At 37.7% G+C, this 25,955-nt stretch overlaps 1 protein-coding gene and 1 long non-coding RNA gene across 12 annotated transcripts in view; one reads left to right on the top strand and one right to left on the bottom strand.

Annotated features, from left to right (window-relative positions):
• The window catches only part of SCMH1 (Scm polycomb group protein homolog 1), a 191,779-nt gene that overhangs the window by 134,051 nt on the left and 31,773 nt on the right, over nt 1-25,955 (top strand). For 10 of the 11 annotated variants that reach the window (XM_057707191.1, XM_057707195.1, XM_057707137.1 and 7 more), the window contains 2 exons: nt 15,146-15,378; nt 19,226-19,352. The exons of the other annotated variant lie outside the window; for it this stretch is intronic. In XM_057707191.1, the coding sequence (XP_057563174.1) occupies nt 15,146-15,378; nt 19,226-19,352 (360 nt within the window). The remainder of the gene's footprint in view (nt 1-15,145; nt 15,379-19,225; nt 19,353-25,955) is intronic. 11 annotated transcript variants of the gene reach the window in all.
• The window catches only part of LOC130835575 (uncharacterized), a 35,253-nt gene continuing 11,029 nt past the window's right edge, over nt 1,732-25,955 (bottom strand). The window contains exon 3 of the long non-coding RNA XR_009048984.1: nt 1,732-2,077. This is a non-coding gene — a long non-coding RNA (uncharacterized LOC130835575). The remainder of the gene's footprint in view (nt 2,078-25,955) is intronic.

Below are 25,955 nucleotides of genomic sequence, written 5' to 3'. Positions count from 1 at the left end.
TGCTTCATTTCTTCTACATTTGTTAGTTGGGATTCTACTGTAAGCAAGAGTTTTTCCTTATCCTCTATTTTTAAAATTTATTCATCTAGTTACATCACTGTGGACTCTTGATTCTTATTTTATTCAGTAATAATTTCTTATCATTATTTGTTTTGATGTTCAAGTTGCCTCAGATGTAGCCAGTGGAAGCCCCTTGAAGTTGTCTCATGTGTCCTTTTGACATGGCCCCATCATTATTTTCTGACCAGTGTGTTCCAGGTTCATCTTCCCTGGTTCATACCCACTGAATTGTAATTAGTTGTGTAAAAATCTACTCCTAACCGTCTCAAGATTGTACTCCTCTAGGACCAGAATCATGTTGGGTTTTTTTCACCTTAGATAATTAGCAAACCTTGATACTTAGCATTTTCTAAGTTTTCAATGAAAATTTTAGCTGAAATTTACTGATGTGGTAAAATTAATTAATATAATTGAATTGCCACTTCCTGGGCTCCGGAAGGAAGAGAGATTGCTTCCTTCCTCCTCAGCTGCATGAGAGAATATGTGCAGAGAAGACCCTGAAGACTACAATCATGCCTGGCTCTGCCACTCTGACTTCTCTGAGACTTGCTTTCCTCATTTGTCAAAGGCGAGGATAATGTCAGACTTCACAAGGTGACGAAGGCCACATGAAATTACAAGTGTACAAGAATTTTGTCAAATTACTGTTGATTAAGGGAGTAATTCCATCAACCTTAGTAGCATCAAAATGTGTTGGAGAATATTCCGAACTCTCATCTTTCTCTGAAGTAGGACAGACGTTAAATTATTTAATTATTTGCATGTGGAAAAAAAAGAAAAGATTGTGTTTAAATGACAAACTCAATGTCACACCATAAGGGACAGAACTAGAATTAGATCCCTGGTCCCCTGACATCACCTCAATTTTTTTTTCCAACTAGGATAATTAAGTTAGAATGTGTCAGGACAGGGCTTCCTGATGGGGAAAACTTTAAAATCCTGGAATCCCTTAGGATAGCTTAAGAAATCCACTATTAAGCAGCTTTTAAATTAGTATGAAGCTTAATCTTACTGCTGGCTACTCGCACGTGAACAGCATGCCCTGATTTTTCAGAACCTGTTAAATATAATTGGTTAGTTTCTTCTGTCTGTATCTTTCAGGCCAGATAGAGCAACCTCTTGCCAGTTGTCATCATGGACTTTTATTTCTAGCCTTAAGGGAAAAAAGAAGAAAAACTGTTTTCTGACACTTAGAAAGCCAGTAAAGGCCTGTTTAGTTCTTCTCTTATATCTGTTTGCTTTCTTATTCTACAAACATGTGCTGGGTACCAACTAAGAACTCAGCACCTTATCATGTGATGGTAGGAATTGCAAAGTAAATCACTTTCCTCACTGCTCAGCTCAGGTTCCATGTTTGTTACTGGAGATATATGGGGCAGTCCTGGGGTTTATAGTAATCAATTTCAGCATTTGGTGTGTTCAGTTACTCAGTCTTAGGTGTGAAATAGGTAGAGAGTTGGATTGGATTTTTTTCTAGGCAAATATATTTGAAAAAGAAGGCCAAGGAAGGGATTATAACTATAAATCAGTGGTTCTCAAACCTTTTGGTATCAGGAAACTTTTATTATATCCTTAACCCCAAAGAGCTTGTATTTATGTGGGTTTTCCATATCACTATATTAGAAACTCTTTTTTTTTTTGTAAGTTTATTTATTTGTTTTTAGGCTGCATTGTGTCTTTCTTGCACATGAGCTTTCTCTGGTTGCGGAAAGCAGAGGCTACTCTTCGTTGCGGAGCGCTGGCTTCTCACTGCGGTGGCTTCTCTTGTTGCAGGGCACGGGCTGTAGGTGCGCAGGCTTCAGTAGTTGTGGCTCATGGGCTTTAGTTGCTCTGCAGCATGTGGGAATCTCCCCGACCCAAGTATCAAACCCATGTCCCCTGCATTGGCAAGCAATTCTTAACCACTGTGCCACCAGGGAAGTCCCTAGAATATATTCTTTAAGACCTAAGAATATACAGGCACATATTCCATTAGCTGTCAGAGTGATGATATCACACTTGTAGCATCTGGAAAACTCTGTGAGAGAATGAGAGTGAAAAAGGCAAATAATGTTTTAGTATCATGAAAATAATTTTCACCTTACAGGCCTTCAAAAGGATTTCAAGAACCCGCAGAGATTCCCAGACTGTACTTGGAAAACTACTAATCGTATAATATTTTATTGATAAAAATGTGTCCTATATGTGTCAGCTTGGTTGGTTAATTTGTTATTTGGCTATTTATGTTAATTGGTTATTTATGTTATTAGTTGGTTAGTTGTGTTATTCAAATATTTTCTATCCTTATTGATTTTTTTCACATTCTTAACTTATCAATTACTGAGAGAAATGTGTTAAATTCTTCAACTCATAATTATGGATTGTTCTGTTTCTCCTTAGTTCTTTAAACTTTTGCTTTTATATTTTGTGTTATTAGGTACATATAACTTTAAGGTTATTAAAGCTTCCTTTTGAATTGACTATTTTTTGCTATAATTATCATTTATAAATAATTTTAATTTGTTTCATTTCCACTTTAACTGGAGTTTTTTTAATTGAAATATAGTTTATGTGTAATATTATGTTAATTTCAGGTGTACTACATGGTAATTTAACATTTGCACGCATTGAAATGATCACCATGATAAGTCTAGTAACCAGCTGTCCCCATACAAAGTTATTCCAACATTATTGACCATATTTCCTATGCTGTGTATGACATCCCTGTGGCTTATTTTATAACTGGAGTTTTGTGCCTCTTAATCCCCTTCATCTGTTTTGCCACCACCCCCACCCCAACCCTCGCCACTGCCCTCCCCTCTCTCAATCACCAGTTTGTTCTCTGTATCTATGTCTGTTTTTGTTTTCTTTTGTTTATTTTGTTTTTTAGATTCCACATATATTTGTCTTTGATTTATTTCACTTAGCATAATACCTTCTAGATTCCTCCATGTTATCACAAATGGCAAGACTTCATTTTTTTTTATAGATGAGTAAATATTCCTTTGTATGTATATACCACATTTTCTTTAGCCGTTCATCTGTCAGTGGGCCCTTAGGTTGCTTCCATATCTTGTCTATTGTAAACAGTAATACAATGAACATTGGTGTGCATATGCCATTCAAAATAGTGTTTTGTTTTCTTTGGGTAAATACCCAGAAGTGAAATTGCTGAATCATATGGCAGTTCTGTTCTTAATTTTTTGAAGAATCTCCATGCTGTTTCCCATAGTAGCTGCACCGATTTGCGTTTCCAGCAACAGTGGGTGAAGGTTCTCTTTTCTCCACATCCTTGCCAACACCTGTTATTTGTTCCCTTTTGGGTAATAGCTATTCTGAGAAATGTGGCTGGTATCTCTTTGTGGTTTTGATTTGTATTGCCCTGATGGTTAGTGGTGTTGAGCATCTTTTCATGTGTCTGTTGGTCATCTGTATGTCTTCTTTGGAAAAAAGGTCCTCTGCCCATTTGTTAATTGGGTTGTTTCTTTTAATTAGTTGTATGAGTTATTTGTAATTTTGAATGTTAACCCCTTATTGGATGTATCATTTGCAAACATCTTCTCCCATTCAGTAGACTACCTTTTCATTTTGGTGATGTGAATTGACTGTTTTATCTTGACAAAATGTCCCTTTTTAGTCTAGTCATACTTCTTGCATTAAGACTGTCTTGTCTGATATTAATATAGCCACTTGAACTTTCTTTGGTTAATGTTCACAGGTATATATTTTTCCATCTGTTTGTTTTTATCTTCCTATTTCAATATACTTTAAATTTTCTTATTTCAATGCCATCTTATAAACAGTTATAATTTGGTTCTGGGGGTGGGGGTTGGTCTAGTATGTTAATTTTTTCTTATTGTTTTACTGAAACCGCTTGTATTTAATGTAATTATTTGGGTTTAAGTCTACTTTTTTGCACTTTGCTCTTTGTTTTCTCTTTGTCTAAGTTCTTCCTCATTTCTTTGTTCCTCCTTTCTTACCTTCTTTGGGATTAATCAAGCATGTTTTATTATTCCATTCCTCTCTCCTTGGCGTTTTTTTTTTTTTTTTCCCCAGAATTTGGGAAGTTTATTCCATCATTCAATGATTTTACATCCTTTTATACACATTTATGAAATGCATTTTTTTTTTACAATAAACTGCATATATTTAGAGTGTACAATTTGGTATCCCAGTCTCCCAGTTCATTCCCCCCCCAACCCTCCCCACTTTCCCCACTTGGTGTCCATATGTTTGTTCTCTACATCTGGGTCTCTATTTCTGCCTTGCAAACCAGTTGATCTGTACCATTTTTTCTACAGTCCACATATATGTGTTAATACACGATATTTGTTTTTCTCTTTCTGACTCACTTCACTGTATGACAGTCTCTAGGTCCATCCATGTCTCTAAAAATGTCCCAGTTTCATTGCTTTTTATAGCTAAGTAATATTCCATTGTATATATGTACCACATCTTTTTTATCCATTCATCTGTTGATGGACATTTAGGTTGCTTCCATGTCCTGGCTATTGTAAATAGTGCTGCAATGAACATTGGAGTGCATGTGTCTTTTTGAATGATGGTGTTCTCTGGGTATATGCCCAGTAGTGGGATTGCTGGGTCATATGGTAGTTCTATTTTCAGTTTTCCAAGGAACCTCCATACTGTCCTCTATAGTGGCTGTATCAATTTACATTCCCACCAGCAGTGGAAGAGCGTTCCCTTTTCTCCACACCCTGTCCAGCATTTACTGTTTGTAGATTTTCTGATGATGCCCATTCTGACCGATGTGAGGTGATACCTCATTGTAGTTTTGATTTGCAGTTCTCTAATAATTAGTGATGTTGAGCAGCTTTTAATGTGCCTCTTGGCCATCTGTATGTCTTTGGAGAAATGCCTATTTAGGTCTTCTGCCCAAACCCTTGGATTGGGTTGTTTGTTTTTTTGATATTGAGCTGGATGAACTGTTTATATATTTTGGAGATTACTCCTTTGTCTGTTGATTCGTTTGCAAATATATTCAACCCATTCTGAGGGTTGTCTTTTCCTCTTGCTTATAGTTTCCTTTGCTGTGCAGAAGCTGTGAAGTTTCATTAGGTCCCACTTATTTATTTTTGTTTTTATTTCCATTACTCTAGGGGGTGGATCAAAAAAGATCTTGCTGTTATTTACGTCGAAGAGTATTCTTCCTTTGTTTTCCTCTAGGAGTTTCATGGTGTCTGGCCTTACATTTAGGTCTTTAATCCATTTTGAGTTTATTTTTGTGTATGGTGTTAAAGAGTGTTCTAATTTGATTCTTTTACATGTAGCTGACCAGTTTTCCCAGCACCACTTATTGAAGAGGCTGCCTTTTCTCCATTGTATATCCTTGCCTCCTTTGTCATAGATTTAGTTGACCATAGTTTATCTCTGGGCTTTCTATCCTGTTCCATTGATCTATATTTCTGTTTTTGTGCCAGTACCGTACTATCTTGATCACTGTAGCCTTGTAGTATACCCTGAAGTCAGGAAGCCTGATTCCACCAACTCTGTCTTTCCTTCTCAAGATTGCTTTGGCTTTTTGGGGTCTTTTGCGTTTCCATACAAATCGTAAAATTTCTTGTTCTAGTTCTGTGAAAAATGCCATTGGTAATTTGATCGGGATTGCATTGAATCTGTAAATTGCTTTCGGTAGTATAGTCATTTTCACAATGTTGATTCTTCCAATCCAAGAACATGGTATGTCCCTCCCTCTGTTTGTGTCGTCTTTGATTTCTTTCATTAGCGTCTTAAAGTTTTCTGAGTACAGGTCTTTTACCTCCTTGGTTAGGTTTATTCCTAGGTATTTTATTCTTTTTGTTGCAATGGTGAATGGGATTGTTTCCTTAATTTCTCTTTCTGATCTTTCATTGTTAGTATATAGAAATGCAAGAGATTTCTGTGTGTTAATTTTGTATCCTGCAACTTTACCAAATTTATTGATTAGCTCAAGTAGTTTTCTGGTGCCATCTTTAGGATTTTCTTTTTTTTTTTTTTTTTTTATTATTTTTTGGGGGGTACACCAAGTTCAATCATCTGTTTTTATACACATATCCCCGTATTCCCTCCCTCCCTTGACTCCCCCTCCACCCTCCCTCGAGTCCCCCCCACCCTCCCCGTCCCAGTCCTCTAAGGCACCTTCCATCCTTAAGTTGAACTCCCTTTGCTATACAACAACTTCCCACTGGCTATCTGTTTTACAGTTGGTAGTATATATGTGTCTGTGCTACTCTCTCGCTTCGTCTCAGTTTCCCCTTCACCCCCCGCCCCCTCCCAAACCTCGAGTTCTCCAGTCCATTCTCTGCACCTGCATCCTTGTTCTTGTCACTGAGTTCATCAGTACCATTTTTAGATTCCGTATATGTGAGTTAGCATACAATATTTGTCTTTCTCTTTCTGACTTACTTCACTTTGTATGGCAGACTGTATACTGTATATTCTATGTATAGTATCATGTCATCTGCGAACAGATGACATGATCTTACTTCTTCTTTTCCAATTTGGCTTCCTTTTATTTCTTGTTCTTCTCTGATTGCTGTGGCAAGGACTTCCAAAACTATGTTGAATAGTAGTGGAGAGAGTGGACATCTTTGTCTTGTTCCTGATCTTAGAGGAAATGCTTCCAGTTTTTCACCATTGAGAATGCTGTTTGCTGTGGGTTTGTCATATATGGCCTTTATTATGTTGAGGTAGGTTCCCTCTATGCCCACCTTCTGGAGAGTTTTTATCATAAGTGGGTGTTGAATTTTGTCAAAAGCTTTTTCTGCATCTATCAAGATGATCATGTGGTTTTTATCCTTCAGTTTGTTAATATGGTGTATCACATTGATTTGCATATATTGAAGAATCTTTGCATTCCAGGGATAAACCCCACTTGATCATGGTGGATGAGCCTTTTAATATGTTGTTGGATTCTGTTGGCTAGTATTTTGTTGAGGATTTTTGCATCTGAATTCATCAGTGATATTGGTCTGTAATTTTCTATTTTTGTAGTATCTTTGTCTGGTTTTGGTGTCAGGGTGATGGTGGCCTCATAAAATGAGTTTGGGAGTGTTCCTTCCTCTGCAATGTTTTGGAAGAGTTTGGGAAGGATAGGTGTTAGCTCTTCTCTAAATGTTTGATAAAATTCATCTGTGAATCCATCTGGTCCTGAACTTTTGTTTGTTGGGAAATTTTTAATCACAGTTTCAATTTCATTACTTGTGATTGGTCTGTTCATATTTTCTGTTTCTTCCTGATTCAGTCTTGGAAGGTTATACCTTTGTAAGAATCTGTCCATTTCATCCAGGTTGTCCATTTTATTGGCATATAGTTGCTTGTAGTAATCTCTTATGGTGCTTTTTATTTCTGTGGTGTCTGTTGTAACTTCTCCTGTTTCATTTCTAATTTTATTGATTTGAGTCCTTTCCCTCTTTTTCTTGATGAGTCTTGCTAGAGGTTTATCGATTTTATTTATCTTCTCAAAGAACCAGCTTTTAGTTTTATTGATTTTTGCTATTGTTTTCTTTGTTTCTATCTCATTTATTTCTGCTCTGATTTTTATGATTTCTCTCCGTCTGCTAACTTTGGGTTTTGTTTGCTCTTCTTTCTCTAGTTTCTTTAGGTGTAAGGTTAGATTGTTTATTTGAGATTTTTCTTGTTTCTTCAGGTAGGATTGTATTGCTATAAACTTCCCTCTTAGAACTGCCTTTGCTGCATCCCATAGGTTTTGGATCGTTGTGCTTTCATTGTCATTTCTCTCTAGGTATTTTTTGATTTCCTCTTTGATTTCTTCAGGGATCTGTTGGTTATTTAGTAGCGTATTGTTTAGCCTCCATGTGTTTGTGTTTTTTACAGTTTTCTTCCTGTAATTGATTTCTAATCTCATAGCATTGTGGTCAGAAAAGATGCTTGATACAATTTCAGTTTTCTTGAATTTACCAAGGCTTGATTTGTGACTCAAGATGTGATCTATCCTGGAGAATGTTCCGTGTGCACTTGAGAAGAATGTATAATCTGCTGTTTTTGGATGTAATGTCCTATAGATATCTATTATATCAAGCTGATTTACTGTGTCATTTAAAGCTTGTATTTCCTTATTAATTTTCTGTCTGGATGATCTGTCCATTGGTGTAATTGGGATGTTAAAGTCCCCCACTATGATTGTATTACTGTCGATTTCCTCTTTCATAGTTGTTAGCATTTGCCTTATGTATTGAGGTGCTCCTATATTGGGTGCATATATATTTATAATTGTTATCTCTTCTTGGATTGATCCCTCGATCTTTATGTAGTGTCCTTTCTTGTCTCTTGTAACATTTTTATTTTAAAGTCCATTTTATCTGATATGAGTATTGCTACTCCAGCTTTCTTTTGATTTCCATTTGCACGGAATATCTTTTTCCATCCCCTCACTTTCAGTCTGTATGTGTCCCTAGGTCTGAAGTGGGTCTCTTGTAGACAGCATATATATGGGTCTTGTTTTTGTATCCATTCAGCCAGTCTGTGTCTTTTGGTTGGTGCATTTAGTCCATTTACATTCAAGGTCATTATCAATATGTATGTTCCTATTACCATTTTCTTAATTATTTTGTGTGTTTTTTTTTGTAGGTCCTTTTCTTCTCTTATGTTTCTCACTTAGAGAAGTTCCTTTAGCATTTGTTGTAAGGCTGGTTTGGTGGTGCTGAATTCTCTTAGCTGTCACTTGTCTGTAAAGCTTTTGATTTCTCCATCGAATCTGAATGAGATCCTTGCTGGGTAGAGTATTCTTGGTTGTAGGTTCTTCCCTTTCATCACTTTAAATATATTGTGCTACTCCCTTCTGGCTTGCAGAGTTTCTGCTGAGAAATCAGCTGTTACCCTTTTGGGAATTCCCTTGTATGTTATTTGTCATTTTTCCCTTGTCACTTTTAATAACTTTTCTCCGTTTTTAATTTTTGTCAGTTTGACTACTATATGCCTTGGAGTGTTTCTCCTTGGGTTTATCCTACCTGGGACTCTCTGTGCTTCCTGGACTTGGGAAGCTATTTCCTTTCCCATGTTAGGGAAGTTTTCAAGTATAATCTCTTCCAATATTTTCTCAGGTCCTTTCTCTCTCTCTTCTCCTTCTGGGACCCCTGTAATGCAAATGTTGGTGTGTTTAACATTGTCGCAGAGGTCTCTTAGGCTGTCTTCAGTTCTTTTCATTCTTTTTTCCTTATTCTTTTCCACATCCGTGATTATCACCATCCTGTCTTCCAGGTCACTTATTTGCCCTTCTGCCTCTGTTAATCTGCTATTGGTTCCCTCTAGTGTATTTTTCATTTCAGTTATTGTGTTGCTTATCTCTGTTTGTTCTTTAATTCTTCTAGGCCTTTGGTAAACTTTTCTTGCAACTTTTCAATCTTTGCATCCAGTCTTTTCTCAAAGTCCTGGATCATCTTCACCATCATTATTCTGAATTCTTTTTCTGAAAGAGTGCCTATCTCCTCTTCATTTAGTTGTTTTTCTGGGGTTTTATCTTGTCCCTTCATGTGGTACAGAGTCTTTTGCCTTTTCATTTTCTCTGTCTTTCTGTGGCTGTGGTTTTCAGTTCCACAAGATGAAATAGTGCTGATACTGCTTGATTCTGCTGTCTGCCCTCTTGTGGAGGAAGCTGTGTAGAAGGTTCGTGGGTGCTTCCTGATGGGAGGAACTGATGGTGGGTTGGGCTGGGTGGGCGGAGCTCAGTAAAACTTTAATCTGATTTGGTGGGCGGAGCTCAGTGACACTTTAATCTGCTTGTCTGCCAGTGGGTGGAGCTGTGTTCCCACCCTGGTGGTCCTTTGGCCTGAGGTGACCCAGCACTGGAGCTTACAGGCTCTTTGGTGGGGCTAATGGTGGACTCTGGGAGGGCTCACGCCAGTTAGCACTTCTCAGAACCCCTGTTGCCAGTGCCCCTGTCTCCTAGGTGAGCCACACCACAGCTGCCCCCCACCTCTGCAGGCAACCCTCCACCACCAGCAGGTAGGTCTGGTTCATTCTCCTATGGGGTCACTACTCCTTCCCCCTGAGTCCTGGTGAGCACACTTTTTTGTGTGCCCTCCAAGAGTGGAGTCTCCGTTTCCCCCAGTCCTGTGGAGGTTCTGCAGTCAAATCCCACTAGCTTTCAAAGTCTGATTCTCTGGGGATTCCTCCTCCTGTTGCTGGACCCCCAGGTTAGGAAGCCTGACATGGGGCTCAGAACCCTCAGGACTTCTGCGGTATATCTGTTCTCCAGCTTGTGAGTCAGCCACCCAGCATTTATGGGGTTTGATTTTTACGCGATTGCACCCCTCCTACCATCTCATTGTGGCTTCTCCTTTGTCTCTGGATGTGGGGTGTTTTTTTTTGTTGAGTTCCAGTGTCTTTCTGTTGATGACTGTTCAGCAGTTAGTTATAATTCCGGTGCTCTTGCGAGAGGGAGTGAGCGCACGTCCTCCTACTCTGCTATCTTGATTGTTCTCAATCTCTCCTTAGCTTTTAGTGATATTTTCTTGTTATAATTTTTTAACTGGTTAGAATTAAACATCCTGAACTTATTAAAGTTCATCTTAAATGAGCACTCTAGCCACTCCCCAAATAATGCAAAGTTCTTAAGAAATTTTGGCTCCATTCCCCCCCCCACTTCCATCCTTTGTGGTATTGCTTTCATATAATTTACTAATACAGTTGACCCTTCAACAATGCACAGATTAGGGGCGCCACCCCCTTGCACAGTCAAATCTGCATATAACTTCACAGTCAGCCCTCCATATCCACAGTTCCACATCCATGGATTTAACCAACCATGGATCATGCAGTACATATTTATTGAAAAAAAGCTGCATGCAAGTAGATACACACAGTTCAAACCCATGTTGTTCAAGGGTCAACTGTACATATATTATAAACCCTATAGGCCATTTTAAAAATTCTTTTTCTAAATAGTCAGTGTTCTCTTGTATCTCTCCACATATTTACCCATTCTTATGCCCTTCCTTCCTTCCTTCCTGCAGTTGTATTTTTCCAGCTGGGATTACTTTCCTTCATCTTGAAGAACTTCCTTTTTATTTCTTGTAGTTTAGGTCTGTTAGTGACAAATTCTCTCAGGTTTGATTTTTCTGAAAATGTTATTTCACCTTCATTTTCTTAAAAAAAATGTTAATCAAATGAAAGATTCTTTAAATTCCATAGTGCTTTACAATTTTCAAAAGTTTCACACAGATGATTTCTTATAATCCCATAGTAACCCTCTTTTTCCCCCCATCCCTATAGTGCCCCTCCCCCCTTCCCTCTCCTTACTGGTAATCTAGTTTCTTCTGTATATCTGTGAGTCTGCTTCTTTTTTTGTTTTATTCACTAGTTTGTTGTATTTTTTCGATTCCACATATAAGTGATATCACACAGTATTTGTCTTTCTCTGTCTGACTTATTTCACTCAGCGTAATGCCTTCCAAATCTATCCATGTTGCTGCAAATGGCAAAAATTTCATTGTTTTTTATGGCTGAGAAGTATTCCATTCTTTCTTTCTTTCTGTCTATCTGTTTATCTACTTCTCTATATCACATCTTCTTTATCCATTCATCTGTTGATGGACGCTTAGGTTGCTTCCGTACTATTTCACCTTCATTTTTGAAGGATATTTTCACTGGACATAGGACTCTAGGTTGGCAATTTATATATTCTAGCCCTTTAAAACTATTGCTTCTTGCTTTCATAGTTTCTATTAAAAAGTCAGTTGCTTCTGTGACAGTAATCTTTTTTTCTTTAACTGCTTTTAAAAGTTTATCCTTGTCTTTCATTTCACTTGTATTTTATGTATTTTATTTTCTGCAGTTTAACAGTTATGTATTTTGGTATAGTTTGGGGGTTTTTTTTTTCTTTTTTTTCTTTTTGTATTTTTGCTGCTTGCGGATTGCTGAGCTTGTTTTTCATTTTTCTTCAAGTATTACTTTTACCTCATTCTCTCTGTCTTCTCTCAGTGGGATTATAGTTAGTCATATTTTGGGTCTCTTGACTGTGCCCACATGTCTCTAATGCTCTAATCTGTTTTTTCCATATTTTTGCTTCATTTTGCATGTTTTCTATTGATTTTCCTTCAAATGCATTAACTCTGCTGCAGGGTCTTATCTGCCCTTAAATCTATTCAATGAGTTCTTAATTTTTAATATATTTTTTATTCTAGTATGTCCATTTAATTTTTATATAGGTTACAGTTTCCTGTATTATTTATCTTTTCTTACATTTTGTTCATATTTCCTCTACTTTTTAAAACCATATTAATTATGGTTATTTTAATGTCTGTGTTTCATTATCTGAATCATACATGAGTCTGTGAGTCTTCTGTTGTCTGTATATTTCTTGATTACCAGTCACATTGTTCTGCCTCTTTTTTTTTTTTTCTGTTTTTTGATTGCATCAGCTCCTTGCTGCTGTGCTCGGGCTTTCTCAAGTTGTGGCAAGTGGGGGTACTCTTCATTGCAGTGCACAGGCTTCTCATTGCAGTGGCTTCTCTTGTTGTGGAGCATGGGCTCTAGGCACATTGGCTTCAGTAGATGTGGCACACAGGCTTAGCTGCTCCACGGCATGTGGAATCTTCCCTGACCAGGGATCGAACCTGTGTCCCCTGCATTGGCAGACGGGTTCTTAACCACTGCACCACCAGGGAAGTCCTGCCTCTTTTTATGTCATGTATATATACATACATACATACACACACACACACACGCGCGCGCGCACACACGCGCAGGCATGCAGGCACACAGCCACGCACACACTGGATATTTTATATAAAAAAACTGTTAAGAATCCAGCTGACATTTTCCATCAGAAAGAATTCTTCCTTTCCTCTTTCCTGTAGGCTAATAGGATAAGGGCCTGATCCCCTCAGTCTAATCATGGATTGAGCTAGTTCAGATCTGAATTGTACCTATGGTTTATATCTCTGTTCCTTGGACCTTGGCCCTCTTGGGCTCTCGACTGAGAACATAATGTGGCTCCATCTTCATAGTCCTGAAAAACCACAAGAGATTGTCCTACCCTTGAGAAGTTTGGGGCTTGGTTCTTTGAACTTTCAGTCCTTACAATTTCAAAATATGGCATTTATCTTGAAGAGGGTATAGCTGTGTTAGAGGTAGATGTCTTTCTTCTAGTGGGACCTTGTCTCGTCAAATCACAAGATTACAAGAGTTTTCACTCTGCCTCTTTAGCAGCTCTCAGCCTAGCTTTGCATCTCCAACATGTAAGCTTATAACTCAGCAGGTGGCCCACGGGAAAAATTGGCCACACACATGAACTCCTCAAGTTCCAATCTGTCAAAGAGCGCCTCTGATTTCTCTTTCCTCCAGTGGACAAGACTGGCTGTCAATTCATGCCCAAATTTGGCAGATGCCCTTAGGAAGAAAACAGTGTCAGCTACTTCAGAAACCCTCTCCACCCAGATCTAGAATTCCAGTTCATCTAATCCTCATGATTTCTTCAACAATGCAATGTCTTTTAAAATAATTTATCTGACTTTTTCTAGTTGTTGTATCAGCAGTGTTACACTGTCATGATCTCTTATATCCTACCTGGAAGCACAAGAAATACCATCTTCTGCCTACCCACTGTAATTAGTTTATTAACTTGTCTCCCTAGTTCTACTCTTGTCCCCTCCCCTCCCAGAGGAGCAAAGTGTTCCTTTTAAGTACACCCCATCACTCCCCTGCTCAAAACCCTCCAGTGGCTTCCCTTCAGGCTTAAAATAAGTTTGGGTTCATTTTCATGGTCTGCAAAATCCCACACAATCTTATTGCTACTCCCATTCTAACCTTATCTCCCACCACTCTCCCCTTTGCTCACTCAATTCCAGCTATACTGACCTCCTTTCCATTTCTCAAACATACTAACATGTTCCCATCTCACAATCGTTGCACTTGTTATATACCCTCTACTTGGAGGGCTCTTTCCTCAGAGCTTCATAAGGTTTGTCTTTATTTCATTTGGGAGCTCTGTGCAAATGTCACCTCCTCAAAGAGGACTTTCCTCACCCCTCTGTCTCCTTACCGTGCTTTAGTTTTAATTATAATGCTTATATGACATTATATTGTATATTTATTTGCCTATTTTCTGTCCCCCCACTAGGAGGTAAGCTCCATGAGAGTGAAAACTATGTTTGTTTTGTTCACTGTTCTACCCTAGGGCTTCAAATAGTGCATAGCCTGTAATAAGTGTTTAGCAACTTCGTGGAATGAATTAGATACCCTTACCTTGAAGAATTCTCAATTAAAGAGAAGAATGATTGGAGTAAAATTGAAATACTCTAACATAGGTGTCTACAGAATGTTTTTGGAGCAGGTGGAGTACTGATGGAGCTGGGACTAGCCAGACAAGACCTCAGTAAGGAGGTGGCCCTGGAGCTGAATATTGAAAACTGAGTATTGATGTATGTCTGACCAGGAAGAATAGAGAACTCAACATATATGAATGAATTGCTGTTCAGAAAACTGGAGCTAAAACATGGGGGTGGGTGATAGGAAATGACATCAGACATAAGTGGAGAGCAAGGCAGGGGCAAAGTCACAAAAGTCTTTGGAAATCAGAATAAAGAATTTGAACTTTACTTTAAAGGTAATATAGAGCAAAGATTTTTAAGGTAAGGAAAGATGCTATCAGATGTATGTATTTCCATGTGTTTCACTACTCCTCACTGCAATAATCACACTAAAATTTTAAGTAAATAGATATAGAAAATCCCTGATTTGGTTGTCAGGGCCCAGTTTCAAAACATAAGTCCTTATCCCAACTAGCTGTGTAACCTAGGGAAGGCATCATTTCCTCTTCTGAGCCTCAGATCTTCCTTCTTAGCAGGAGAAGATTGTAGGCTTCTAAGATCCATTCCATCTCTGAGCCTCTGGTTGCTTATATGCTTTAACTAGATTCCTTGGGGAGAAAAACTTAATTTTTTTCTGCATCTGCCAGAAATAATTAAAACTTCCAATTCTGGCCAATCTAAATTCAATTCTTCTCTGACATTTAGGCCAGATGCCAAGAAACTAGCTTCCTGAGATAAAACTATCCAAGCAGAAGTAGAATGTCTTTTTTCCCCTCTGGCTGGGATGGGAATGCAGGTGGGAGGAGGGGGTGTTAGAATGAGTCTTTTTCTTGCAGTTGTGATTCCAAAGAATCCCTATCCTGCATCTGATGTGAACACTGAGAAGCCCAGCATCCACAGCAACACCAAAACTGTCTTGGAGCATCAACCAGGGCAGAGGGGGCGTAAACCAGGAAAGAAGCGGGGCCGGACACCCAAGCCCCTAATTCCCCATCCCATCTCTACCCCATCCAAGTCAGCTGAACCTTTGAAATTCCCAAAGAAGAGGGGTCCCAAACCTGGCAGTAAGGTAGGTAAAAATGTGGGTTTGCCAGCAAGGGATATGTGGTTATAAAGGGGTAACATCCATATCCATCCATCTTAGAAAGGGATGTGTCTGGCCCTATTCTCCACCTCGTGTATGCTTTTAAGAAGAACCTCCTATATTGTCATCCCTACTTTAGCTACTTACCTGAAAGTTGGTAATGTTAGAGGTAAGATAGTATGGATAAGAAACAAATTTTTACTTTAAAAGTCACATTCATAGGAATTCTGGTCTAATATCTTCTGTAGATGGAAGGCCCTGCCCCTGATTGTTTTTAACCTACCCAGAGTGGATGCCCAGGTATGTGAACAGAAAGAGAAAACTGACTCTGTAAATATATTTCTTTTTCTGTCCTGGTACCTTCCTTTAAAAAAAAAAAGAAGAAGAAGAAAGAAAGAAAATTATTGAATATTTACTACGTATCAGACTCTGTACCTGACACCGTTACATATCACATGATCTTCACAAAACCCTTGGAGATGAGTAGTGTTAATGTTATTAGTCAAGTAAACTGAGACTTAGAGGTGTGAAATGACTTCCCTGCGGTCACATAGCTAATAAATGGCAAAGGCTACAGAGATGGGTCTCCGGATCATCTAGTTCTAAGGTCATTGCTGCCCTGCCACATATTCACTTTCTCACATTTCCTGAGGGAGCTAACACTTACGTCTGGTGTAGGAAAAGACTGCTGGGTTGAGCTTCACTGAGCACTGTTACTGAAAGTACCACCTTTTAGTCCTGACCAATTCTCCATGCATATCTTACCTAGGGAAACCATTGATGTGAAACTTCCTCAGCTGCTTCTCTAGGGCTTCCTTTGGCATCACGTTCTTTCTCCATGCACTTCCTAACTCTCAGGGAATTTCTCTGCAGCTCCCTCCCAAACTAGACTGCCTGAGTTCCAGTGTGGAAATGATACCCAGTTCTCCCTAGGCATTCCATTCAATTTCGTAAGTTCTTCCCTAGGTTTGGTTGGTTGGTTGGATTTGTTTTGTTTATTAGCTCTAGCTAACCTCACTCCTTCTAGAATATAAGCTCCTCAAGTTCAGGAACCTAGTCTTTTCTTCTGTTTTTCTCCTGCCCTGTATCTCAGCCTCTTGGGAAATGTTCATTATATGCAAGGTGCATGGATGGATGGATGATTGGTCTTAGTGATGATGTTCCAGTTGAGATTATCTCTTATTTGTTGGTTTTGAATTCTTGATATCACATCCTGATCCTTCTATGTAATACATAATGCTCCTGATCTATTACCATTAACCCATAACCCCGGTCCTGATTCATTTCTGTCTCCATTACCCTCTTCTCATTCTCATGTTGTGGAGAAGAGGCTGAAGGCTCTAAAGATTCCAAGGCCAGGGAGGTCATGCTTTTGATGATGTGAAGGCACTTTGACAGTTAGATTAAAAAGGGAGAAGACTTTTCTCTGAGGTTTCAAAGACAGAACCAGAACCAATAAGCAGAAACTCAGACAGACTTTGTCTCAACATAAAAGGAACAGTTAAATCTATTTCAGAATACAAATAGTGATCTCCCATCACTAGAAGTATTTCAACAGGTACCAGATGACTATTGGGAGGGATGTTTGAAGGAGTGGGAAGTAGTATTAGATGGATAGTTGGATTAAGTAACCTTTAAGATCTTTCAAAACCTAAGAACTATGATTCTATGATTACCTCAACTCTGCTTTCTCAGGAAGTCCTCAACATAGTAGCCAAAGTCCTCTTTTTTTCCAGTCCTCTTGAAAGCAGTAATTCTCATCTAATAGTATATTTTGTGGCCTGGTATTTGACTCCCTAATTCTCCTTCCTGTCCTTTTGCCTATTCCTGTAAGTGTGTATGCCTCTACTTAACCCATGATATAATTTAACCCTCATATTCATTTTTGAAGCAAAGTGTTCTTGTGACAAGGGTATAGGCTTTGAAGCCAGACAAACCTTAGATTTATATCTCATCTCCAATCGTTACCACCTGTGTGACTTTGGGAAAGCTTTGAGTAAGGCTGTGAGTCCCCGTTTTCTCACCAATAAAATGAAGTTGAGGTAATATATGAATAGATATAATACATGTAAATGCACCTATCTCAAATAGTAATAAGGTTTTACATCTTTCTGCTTTTTTCTACAATATTTGGGAACCTAACTCACCAGGTTTGTTTCTTCAGGGACCCCATGAAATCCTACCACCAACTCAATGAAGTTGAACTGGTATTTCCTTTCTTCCCTGACTCATTGTTTATTTGGATTTTTACTTGTGGCAGTGTCAAAAAATGAGAGGAAATACCCATGTCCTATGTATGCTTTGAATGTTCCATAAGAGTTTGCGTGACTGCTTTCATAGGCAAAGCCATCCTAGAAGGCAGTGAGGTTTATACAGCTCCCAGTGTGGACCCTACATGTGACCTTTAGTAAAAAGGGATTTCTGGATCTCAGTAATGGTTATGTTTTCCTTGCATTCAGAAAGGCTTTTAGAAAACTGTTTGTTGGAAAAAACCTTCTGAGATCTTTCTCCCTCAGAGACTGCCTGGAACTAGTTTTTTCTCAAATCATTTTTATTACTTTCCCCATTATTGGTATTCTATACTGTATGCTTCATTGAAACACATTTATTGACACTCATCATATGCCAAGTACCATGTAGGAATGGTAAACAGTATCAGACCCTCAAGGAGCCACAGGTTAATAGGGGACACCAGTGTGTAAATATATAATGACAATACATTGTGACAAATGCAACAATACAAAGTACAGAAATAGCACAAAAGAGACAGTAAAGCTTATCTAGAAAAGCTTCCTGGATAAACAGATGTTTTTAAGATTTAAAAAAAAAAAAGGATATTCCAGGCAAAAGAGATGGTTTATTGTTGTAAAGGCAGGGACTAGGTAAAACTGTAGATTTTTAGAGAACTACTATAGTTAGAAATTACTGTAGTATAAGGTTTAAGACAAGAAATGACAGGTAATAAGCTGAAGAGCTAGGCAGAGGAAAGTAGTTTGTGGAGTTAGGAGAAGGGACGTTTCCACTTTTCAGCAGAAAGAAAGAAACAAATGTCAAAGTAGGCTTAAGCCACAGCATTTTTTTTTCCTTTTTTGCTTTTTTCTGTCTAACTAATAAAGAACCTGGACTTCAGATGATAATATTGAATACAGTGTAAAAGAGCGAATTAAGCTCTGGCTATACAGAAGCCCAGAATCTTATACATAGATTGAGAAACTATTTACTAAACATCTACAATTTTTGCAGCTTTGGGCAAGATGCTGTGTGTAAAAAATATACATCATATGATATCACTTAAAGGTGGAATCTTTCTGAAAAAGTGATACAAATGAACTTATTTACAAAACAGAAACATAGACATAGAAAACAAACTTATGGTTGCCAAAGGGGGAATTGAGGGGAGAGATAAATTAGGAGCTTGAGATTACCAGGTACACACTACTATATATAAAATAAACAACAAGGTCTTACTGTATAGCACAGGGAACTATATTGAAAATCTTGTAGTAACCTATAATGGAAAAGAATCTGAAAAAGAAAGGGTATTCCAGGCAAAAGAGATGGTTTATTGTTGTAAAGGCAGGGACCAGGTGTGTGTGTGTGTGTGTGTGTGTGTGTGTGTGTGTATACACACATACTGAATCACTTTGCTGTACACCAGAAACTAACACAACATTGTAAATCAACTATACTTCGATTAAAAGAAAAACATAAAACATAGACCCATCCACAAATGTATTTCAGTTTCATGCATGAATTAAGTGCTAGGAATAGAGGAATGAGAAGACAAGTTACCTATCATGGGTAGCAAACTTTTCCCCATCCATTTTGACAGAGGAAACCTCGGACTTTGCTGAACCCACCACCCACCTCACCAACAACCAGCACCCCTGAACCGGATACCAGCACTGTACCCCAAGATGCTGCCACCATCCCCAGCTCAGCCATGCAGGCCCCCACAGGTAAGAGCAGATCATAGTATTAGCAGCAACAAGCCCTAGGCCCCAGTGTCTGTACTTTCTCTTATACTGCATCAATAATTAGCCCCCGTCCATTTATAAATCTAAATAGAACGTTTTAAAAAAAAATTTTAACTTCGACATTTGAAATAACTTCAAAGAAACCTCCACTCTGTTAAAACCTCCAGTCTGTCAAAACAATCAAAGAAACTTGGGTAGATGTTCTGTGAACTCAGAGTTGGGGATCTGGGGTGTGGGGGTGGGGTGGACATGGAGCCAGCACCAGGAGCTCCCTGGCCCAGTTTGTAATTATACCCATGCTTGCCAGTTTGGGGTGCTCCCTCCTTAGTGATCCCATCCAGAACCCTTCCAGCATTATAATAATTCTGCCACCACTCAAGTATGTATGGCACTGCTCTGATTTTTTTTCAACATCATTGATGGTGGCAAATCTTGGTGCTGTGAGAGTATTTCAGTGTATGTTTGATTCAGAGCAAAATCTGGTAACTGAAGTGAGTGGGTAATCAGCTGGGTTGTACATATCTGTTCCCATTTCATAGACTACATATGAAGGTAACTCTAAAAGAGCTACCCCTTTAGAGTAGATATACAGCCTTCTAGTAGGGTAACTAAAAAGAACAATACTCATTTTTTTGTGTGTAAATTAAAATACATGTGTGAAACCCTACTTTTGTTACTCTGTAGATACTCCATCTTCTTAGGGAAGTCTAAGCAATTGGAATGATCCCCATGGAAGTTAGGGTAGTCTTTTTCTTAGGAGTTGAATTTGTCTCCACTCAAATCCTAGAATGTTAGCACTTAAAGGGAAGGCCAGCCATAGTTTGCTCTCCAAATAACCTTTGGAAGACAACAGAGCCTGCCTGTGGCATTTATTTCCAGCTCTAGTGAGGGTACTATCACATGATTTCTCTGAATGTGTCTTATGCATCTAGCCCTAGCCAATTACTGGGTTTGCTTAGTCCAAAAATGTCATTAGATTAGTGAACAAAGCTTAGGAGCTTTGCCCCTAAGCTGCGTGGATGAGGAAGTTGAGAGAAATGAACACTTTGATGAAGATATTGATTACATTTTCCAACCTCACAACATGCCCCCTAAATGCCTATATTCCTGCTTGGTTCACTCCATATCATTCTAAATATCACTTAGGTGCCTTGGATGCCTTTTCAACAAAACCTAGAAGATTCATAGCAGTGGGAGCTTCATGACTGTGCCTCACTATTCAATTTAAATGATGTAGACTATCTCTTCTAGGAGTCACTAAGCTGGCAATCCGTCCCTTGGTCTGAATTTCATAGCCTCGGAAAAGTGGCAACTTGACTTTGTATCCCTGTTTCCTGCTTTTGGCCAGGCTATAGCAGTCTTGACTGATCACTGTTTCACCATCCTGACTGGACCTTAGCTCTTTCTGTGTGACCTTGATGTCACTTCCTTTTCTGAGCTTCAGTTTCCACGCCTATACAATGATACGATTAGTCCAAGTTACCATTGTAGACCTTTCAGATGTTAACAATAAAAGCTATTATAGATTGAAAGCTGTCTGTTAGGGAGGGAGGGGATATGGGGATATATGTATAAATACAGCTGATTCACCTTGGTGTACCTCAAAAACTGGTACAAGAGTGTAAAGCAATTATATTCCAATAAAGAGCTTAAAAAAAAAAGAAAGCTGTGTGCTACACTATATCCTTTATTACCAACCTTTTGTTTTTTTTTAACTGCACAACACTTTTTAAGCTATTTTTATCAGAGTTATATACATGCTAATAGTTTAAAGGAACAATAGGCCTACAAGAATTATTACAAAAACAATATGAACAGACAGACCCCTTTATCCCCGTCATTTTCTTCTCACCAAAGGCAATCATTTTCAATTTAGCTGATTCTTTTATTTATCTCCATATATGTAAATGGATGTTTATTTATTTATTTTTTTAGCTCAAGGAATTTTTCAAGGACAGCACAGTTTAACTCTTCCTTTTCTCTGTTTTTGGCAACCCAGGATTTAACTCTTCTTAATCTCCTTGCCCATTACCCACCCACACATACTTTCCTATCCTAATATTATGATATTATAATTTTGATTAGATTGAAGTTCAGTAATTTGTATGGTAACTTGTTATATGCTATTCTCAACTGAGCCATAGAGTACTATGATTACTTTTCCTTTGTTGTATGAAATTTTGTTTTAGAGTAAATCTTGATTTCTTTGTTATGTATTTATTTTGCTATATACTTATTAACTCAACCTTAAACTCTCTTACTGCCATATACATCTTTATGTTCAAGCACGTTTTATATTCTGTCCATCTCAAACTCTAAAAGAAATCTCTCCTGGAGCCCTTTGAGTTCCTTGACATCCTTTTCACCTCTCTTTTGTGTTATTCCCAGTTTACTCCTTCCCATGTCTTTATTTTCCTATATAATCTTTCTTAAATTTATATCTTTAATTTTATGTGAAACCTGTTTATTCTCTTTGAAGCTTCTCTTCATCCCCATTATTCTGAAATTTCACCTAGGATGTGAGTGTCTTTACCTACTATGTGGACACATAGTGTGCCCACTCCGTTATTTGATTTCTTGAAACTTTATTAAATTCATCAGTGGTTTTCTCCCACTTTTTCCCTATTAACTCTTCCTCGCATACATGTTATTCCGATGTTGAACCTCCTAAAGTCATCCTCTATATTCTTGACCCTCTTTATGCTTATTCCTATTCTCTTTGTCTTTTTGCTCAACTTTCTTCAAGCTTTCCTCAACTGTATCTTCTCAACTTTGTATTGAGTTTCTTGTTCCTGGCATTTTGCTTGTAAAAAAGTATCACTATTTATTACTTGAATGGCATTTTCCAAAGGGTTTCCTGAGCAAACCAGTTCTGCAAAATGCTCCGTATAAAGGGATTTTACATACATTTAGGGAATGCTTACACTCTACTTACCCACTCTTAGATGTTTGCATCTACTATGAAGAACTCTTTTTTTGTTTTCTGAATTTTTTACTAGGTGGGTTTTTTTAGGTACAGGAGATACAGAGATTTCCCTTATACTCCTGCCCCACACATGCATGGCCTTCTCCATTACCAACATCCCCCACCAGAGTAGTACGTTTGTTTCAGTTGATGAACCTACATTGACACATCATTATCACCCAAGGTCCATGGTTCACTTTAGAGTTCTCTCTTGGTGTTGTACATTCTGTGGATTTTGACAAATATATAATGACATGTATCCACCATTATAGGATTATACAAAATAATTTAACTGACCTAAAAATCTTTTGTCCTATGCCTATTCATTCTTCCCTTCCCACTAATCTCTGGCAACCACTGACCTTTTTACTGTCTCTATAATTTTACCTTTTCCAGAATGTCATAAAGTTGAAATCATTCAGTATGTAGCCTTTTCAGATTGGCCTTTTCACTCAATAATATACATTTAAATTTTCTCTGTGTCTTTTCATGGCTTGATAGCTTTTTTTTTTTTCTTTAGCGCTGAATAACAACATACCATTGTCTGGCTATACCAGCAGTTTCTTTATCCATTCACCTACTGAAGGACATCTTGGTTATTTCCAAGTTTTAGCAACCAGGAATTAAGCTGCTATAAATATTCATGTGCAGGTTTTAGTGTGGACGTGTTTTCACTTCCTTTGGGTAAATACCAAGGAATGAGATTTGTGGATCACATAGTAAGAGTATATTTGGTTATGTAAGAAATTGTCAAACTGTCTTTCAAAGTGGCTGTATCATTTTGTATTCCAGCCAGAAGTGAATGAGCATTCATTTGTTGCTCCACATTCTTGCCAGCATTTGGTGGTGTCAGTGTTCTGGATTTTGGCCATTCTGATATGTGTATAGTAGTATTTCTTTGTTGTTTTAAGTTGCATATCTCTAATGACGTGTAGGATAGAGCATCTTTTCATATGCTTATTTTCCATTTTTGTATCTTCTTTGGTGAGGTATCCATTAACGACTTTGCCACATATTTTAATCAGGTTGTTTGTTTTCTTATTGTTGAATTTTAAGAGTTCTTTGTATATTTGGATAACAGTCTTTTATCAGATATGTCTTTTGCAAATAATTTCTCCCAGTCTGTAGCTTGTCTTCTCACTCTCTTGACATTGTCTTTCACAGAGCAGAAGGTTTTAATTTTAATGAGTCCAGCTTATCAATTATCTCTTTCATGAATCTTGCCTTTGGTGTTATATCTGAAGTCATTGGCATACCCAAGGTCATCTTGGTTTTCTCCTGTTATCTTCTAGGGGTTTTATAGTTTTGAATTTTACATCTAGGTGTGTGATTTGTTTTGAGTTAATTTTTGTGAAGGGTGTAAAGTCTATGTCTAGGTTCCTTTTTTTGCATGTGGTTATCCAGTTGTTTCAGTACCATTTGTTGAAATGACTGTCTTTACTCCATTGTACTGTCTTTGCTCCTTTGTCAAGATCAGTTGACTGTATTTGTGTGGGACTGTTTCTGTGCTCTCTGTTCTGTTCCATTGATTTGTCTGTTCTTTCACCAATACCGTAGTGTCTTGAAGTTGATAGTGTCAGTCCTCCATCTTTGTTCTTCCCCTTCAGTATTGTGTTGGCTATTCACGGGTTTTGCCTCTCCTTGTAAACTTTAGAATCAGTTTGTTGATAGCAACAAAATAACTTGCTGGGATTTTGATTGCGATTGCCTTGAATTTATAGATCAAGTTGGGGACATCTTGATAATATTGCATTTTCTTATCCACGAACATGGGGATATCTCTCCATATATTTAGTTCTTTTTTGATTTCGTTCATCAGAGTTTTGTAGTTTTGTAGATTTCCTCATATAAATCTTGTACATATTTTTTTGGATTTATACCTAAGTATTTTATTTTTGACGGTGCTAAGGTAAATGGTATTGTTTTTAACTTCAAATTCCACTATTCATTGCTGTTATATAAGAAAGTGATTGACTTTTGTATATTAATCTTATACCCTGCAATCTTGCTATAACTGCCTGTTAGTTCCAGGAATTTTTTTGTCAGTTCTTTTGCATTCTCTACATAGACAATCATGTCATCTACAGATAAAGTGAGTTTTATTTCTTCTTTCTGAAACTATACACCTTTTATTTCCTTTTCTTGTCTTGTTACATTAGTTAGGACTTCTAGTACAATGTTGAAAACTTGTGGTAAGAGGGAACATCCTTACCTTGTTCCTGATCTTAGTGGGAAAGCTTCTAGTTTCTCACCATTAAGTATGATGTTAGCTGTAGGGTTTTTGTTGATGTTCTTTATGAAATTGAGGAAGTTTCTCTCTCTTCCTAGTTGGCTGAGAGTTTCTATCATGAATGGGTCTTGGATTTTGTCAAATGTTTTTTCTGCATCTATTGATATCATGTGATATTTTCTTCTTTAGTTTGTTGATGTGATGGATTACATTAATTTTCAAATGTTGAATCAGCTTTACATACCTGGGATAAACCCCATTTGGTTGTAGTGTATAATTCTTTTCATATATTGTTGAATTCGATTTGCTCATATTTTCTTGAGGATTTTTGCATCTATGTTTGTGAGAGATACTGGTCTGTAATTTTCTTTTATTGTGAAGTCATTGTCTGCTTTTGGTATTAGAGTAATGCTGACCTCATAAAATGAGTTAAGAAATTTTTTCTCTGTGTCTGTTTTCTGAAAGAGATTATAAATAATTGGTAAAATGCATTTTTTAAATGTTTGGTAGAATTCACTAGTGAATCCATCAGAGCCAGGTGCTTTTCTATTTATTTATTTATTTATTTATTTATTTATTTATTTATTGGCTGTGTTGAGTCTTCGATGCTGTACACGAGCTTTCTCTAGCTGCGACAGCAAGGGCTGTTCTTCATTGCGGTGCTCAGGCTCCTTATTGTGGTGGCTTGGGCTCTAGGTGCGTGGGCTTCAGTAGTTGTGGCACACAGGCTCAATAGTTGTGGCTCACAGGCTTAGTTGCTCCACAGCATGTGGAATCTTCCTGGAGCAGGGATCAAAACCCATGTCCCCTGCATTGGCAGGCGGATTCTCAACCACTGCGCCACCTAGGAAATCTTGCTTTTCTATTTTGGTAAGTTATTAATTACCGATTCAATTTCTTTAATAAATATAGGCCTATTCATATTGTCTTTTTCTTTTTGTGTGAGTTTTGGTAGATTGTATCTTTCACCTAATTGGTCCATTTCATCTAGATTATCAGATTTGTCCTTTTAGTGACCATGTGTCTGTAGTGATCCATCTCCTTCATATCTGATGTTAGTAATTTGTCATCTCTCTTTTTTCTTATTAGCATATCTAAAGGCTTATCAATTTTATTGATCTTTTCAAGGAACCAGCTTTTGGTTTCATTGATTTTTCTCTGTTGATCTCCTCTTTTCAATGTCATTGATTTGTGCTCTAATTTTTATTATTTATTTTCTTACGCTTACTTTGGATTTACTTTGCTCTTCTTTTTTTAACTTCATAAAGTGGAAACTTAGGTTATTGACTTTAGATCTTTCTTCTTTTATAGTATATGCATTCAGTGCTCTAAACTTCCCTCCATTCATTGCTTTGGCTATATCCTATGAATTTTGATAAGTTATAGTTTC

Source organism: Hippopotamus amphibius, chromosome 1 (assembly GCF_030028045.1).
Source record: "Hippopotamus amphibius kiboko isolate mHipAmp2 chromosome 1, mHipAmp2.hap2, whole genome shotgun sequence".
NCBI classification, from domain to species: domain Eukaryota; kingdom Metazoa; phylum Chordata; class Mammalia; order Artiodactyla; family Hippopotamidae; genus Hippopotamus; species Hippopotamus amphibius.
The sequence above is the reverse complement of the archived record's forward strand: the minus strand, read 5'-3'. Positions and strand labels throughout refer to the sequence as shown.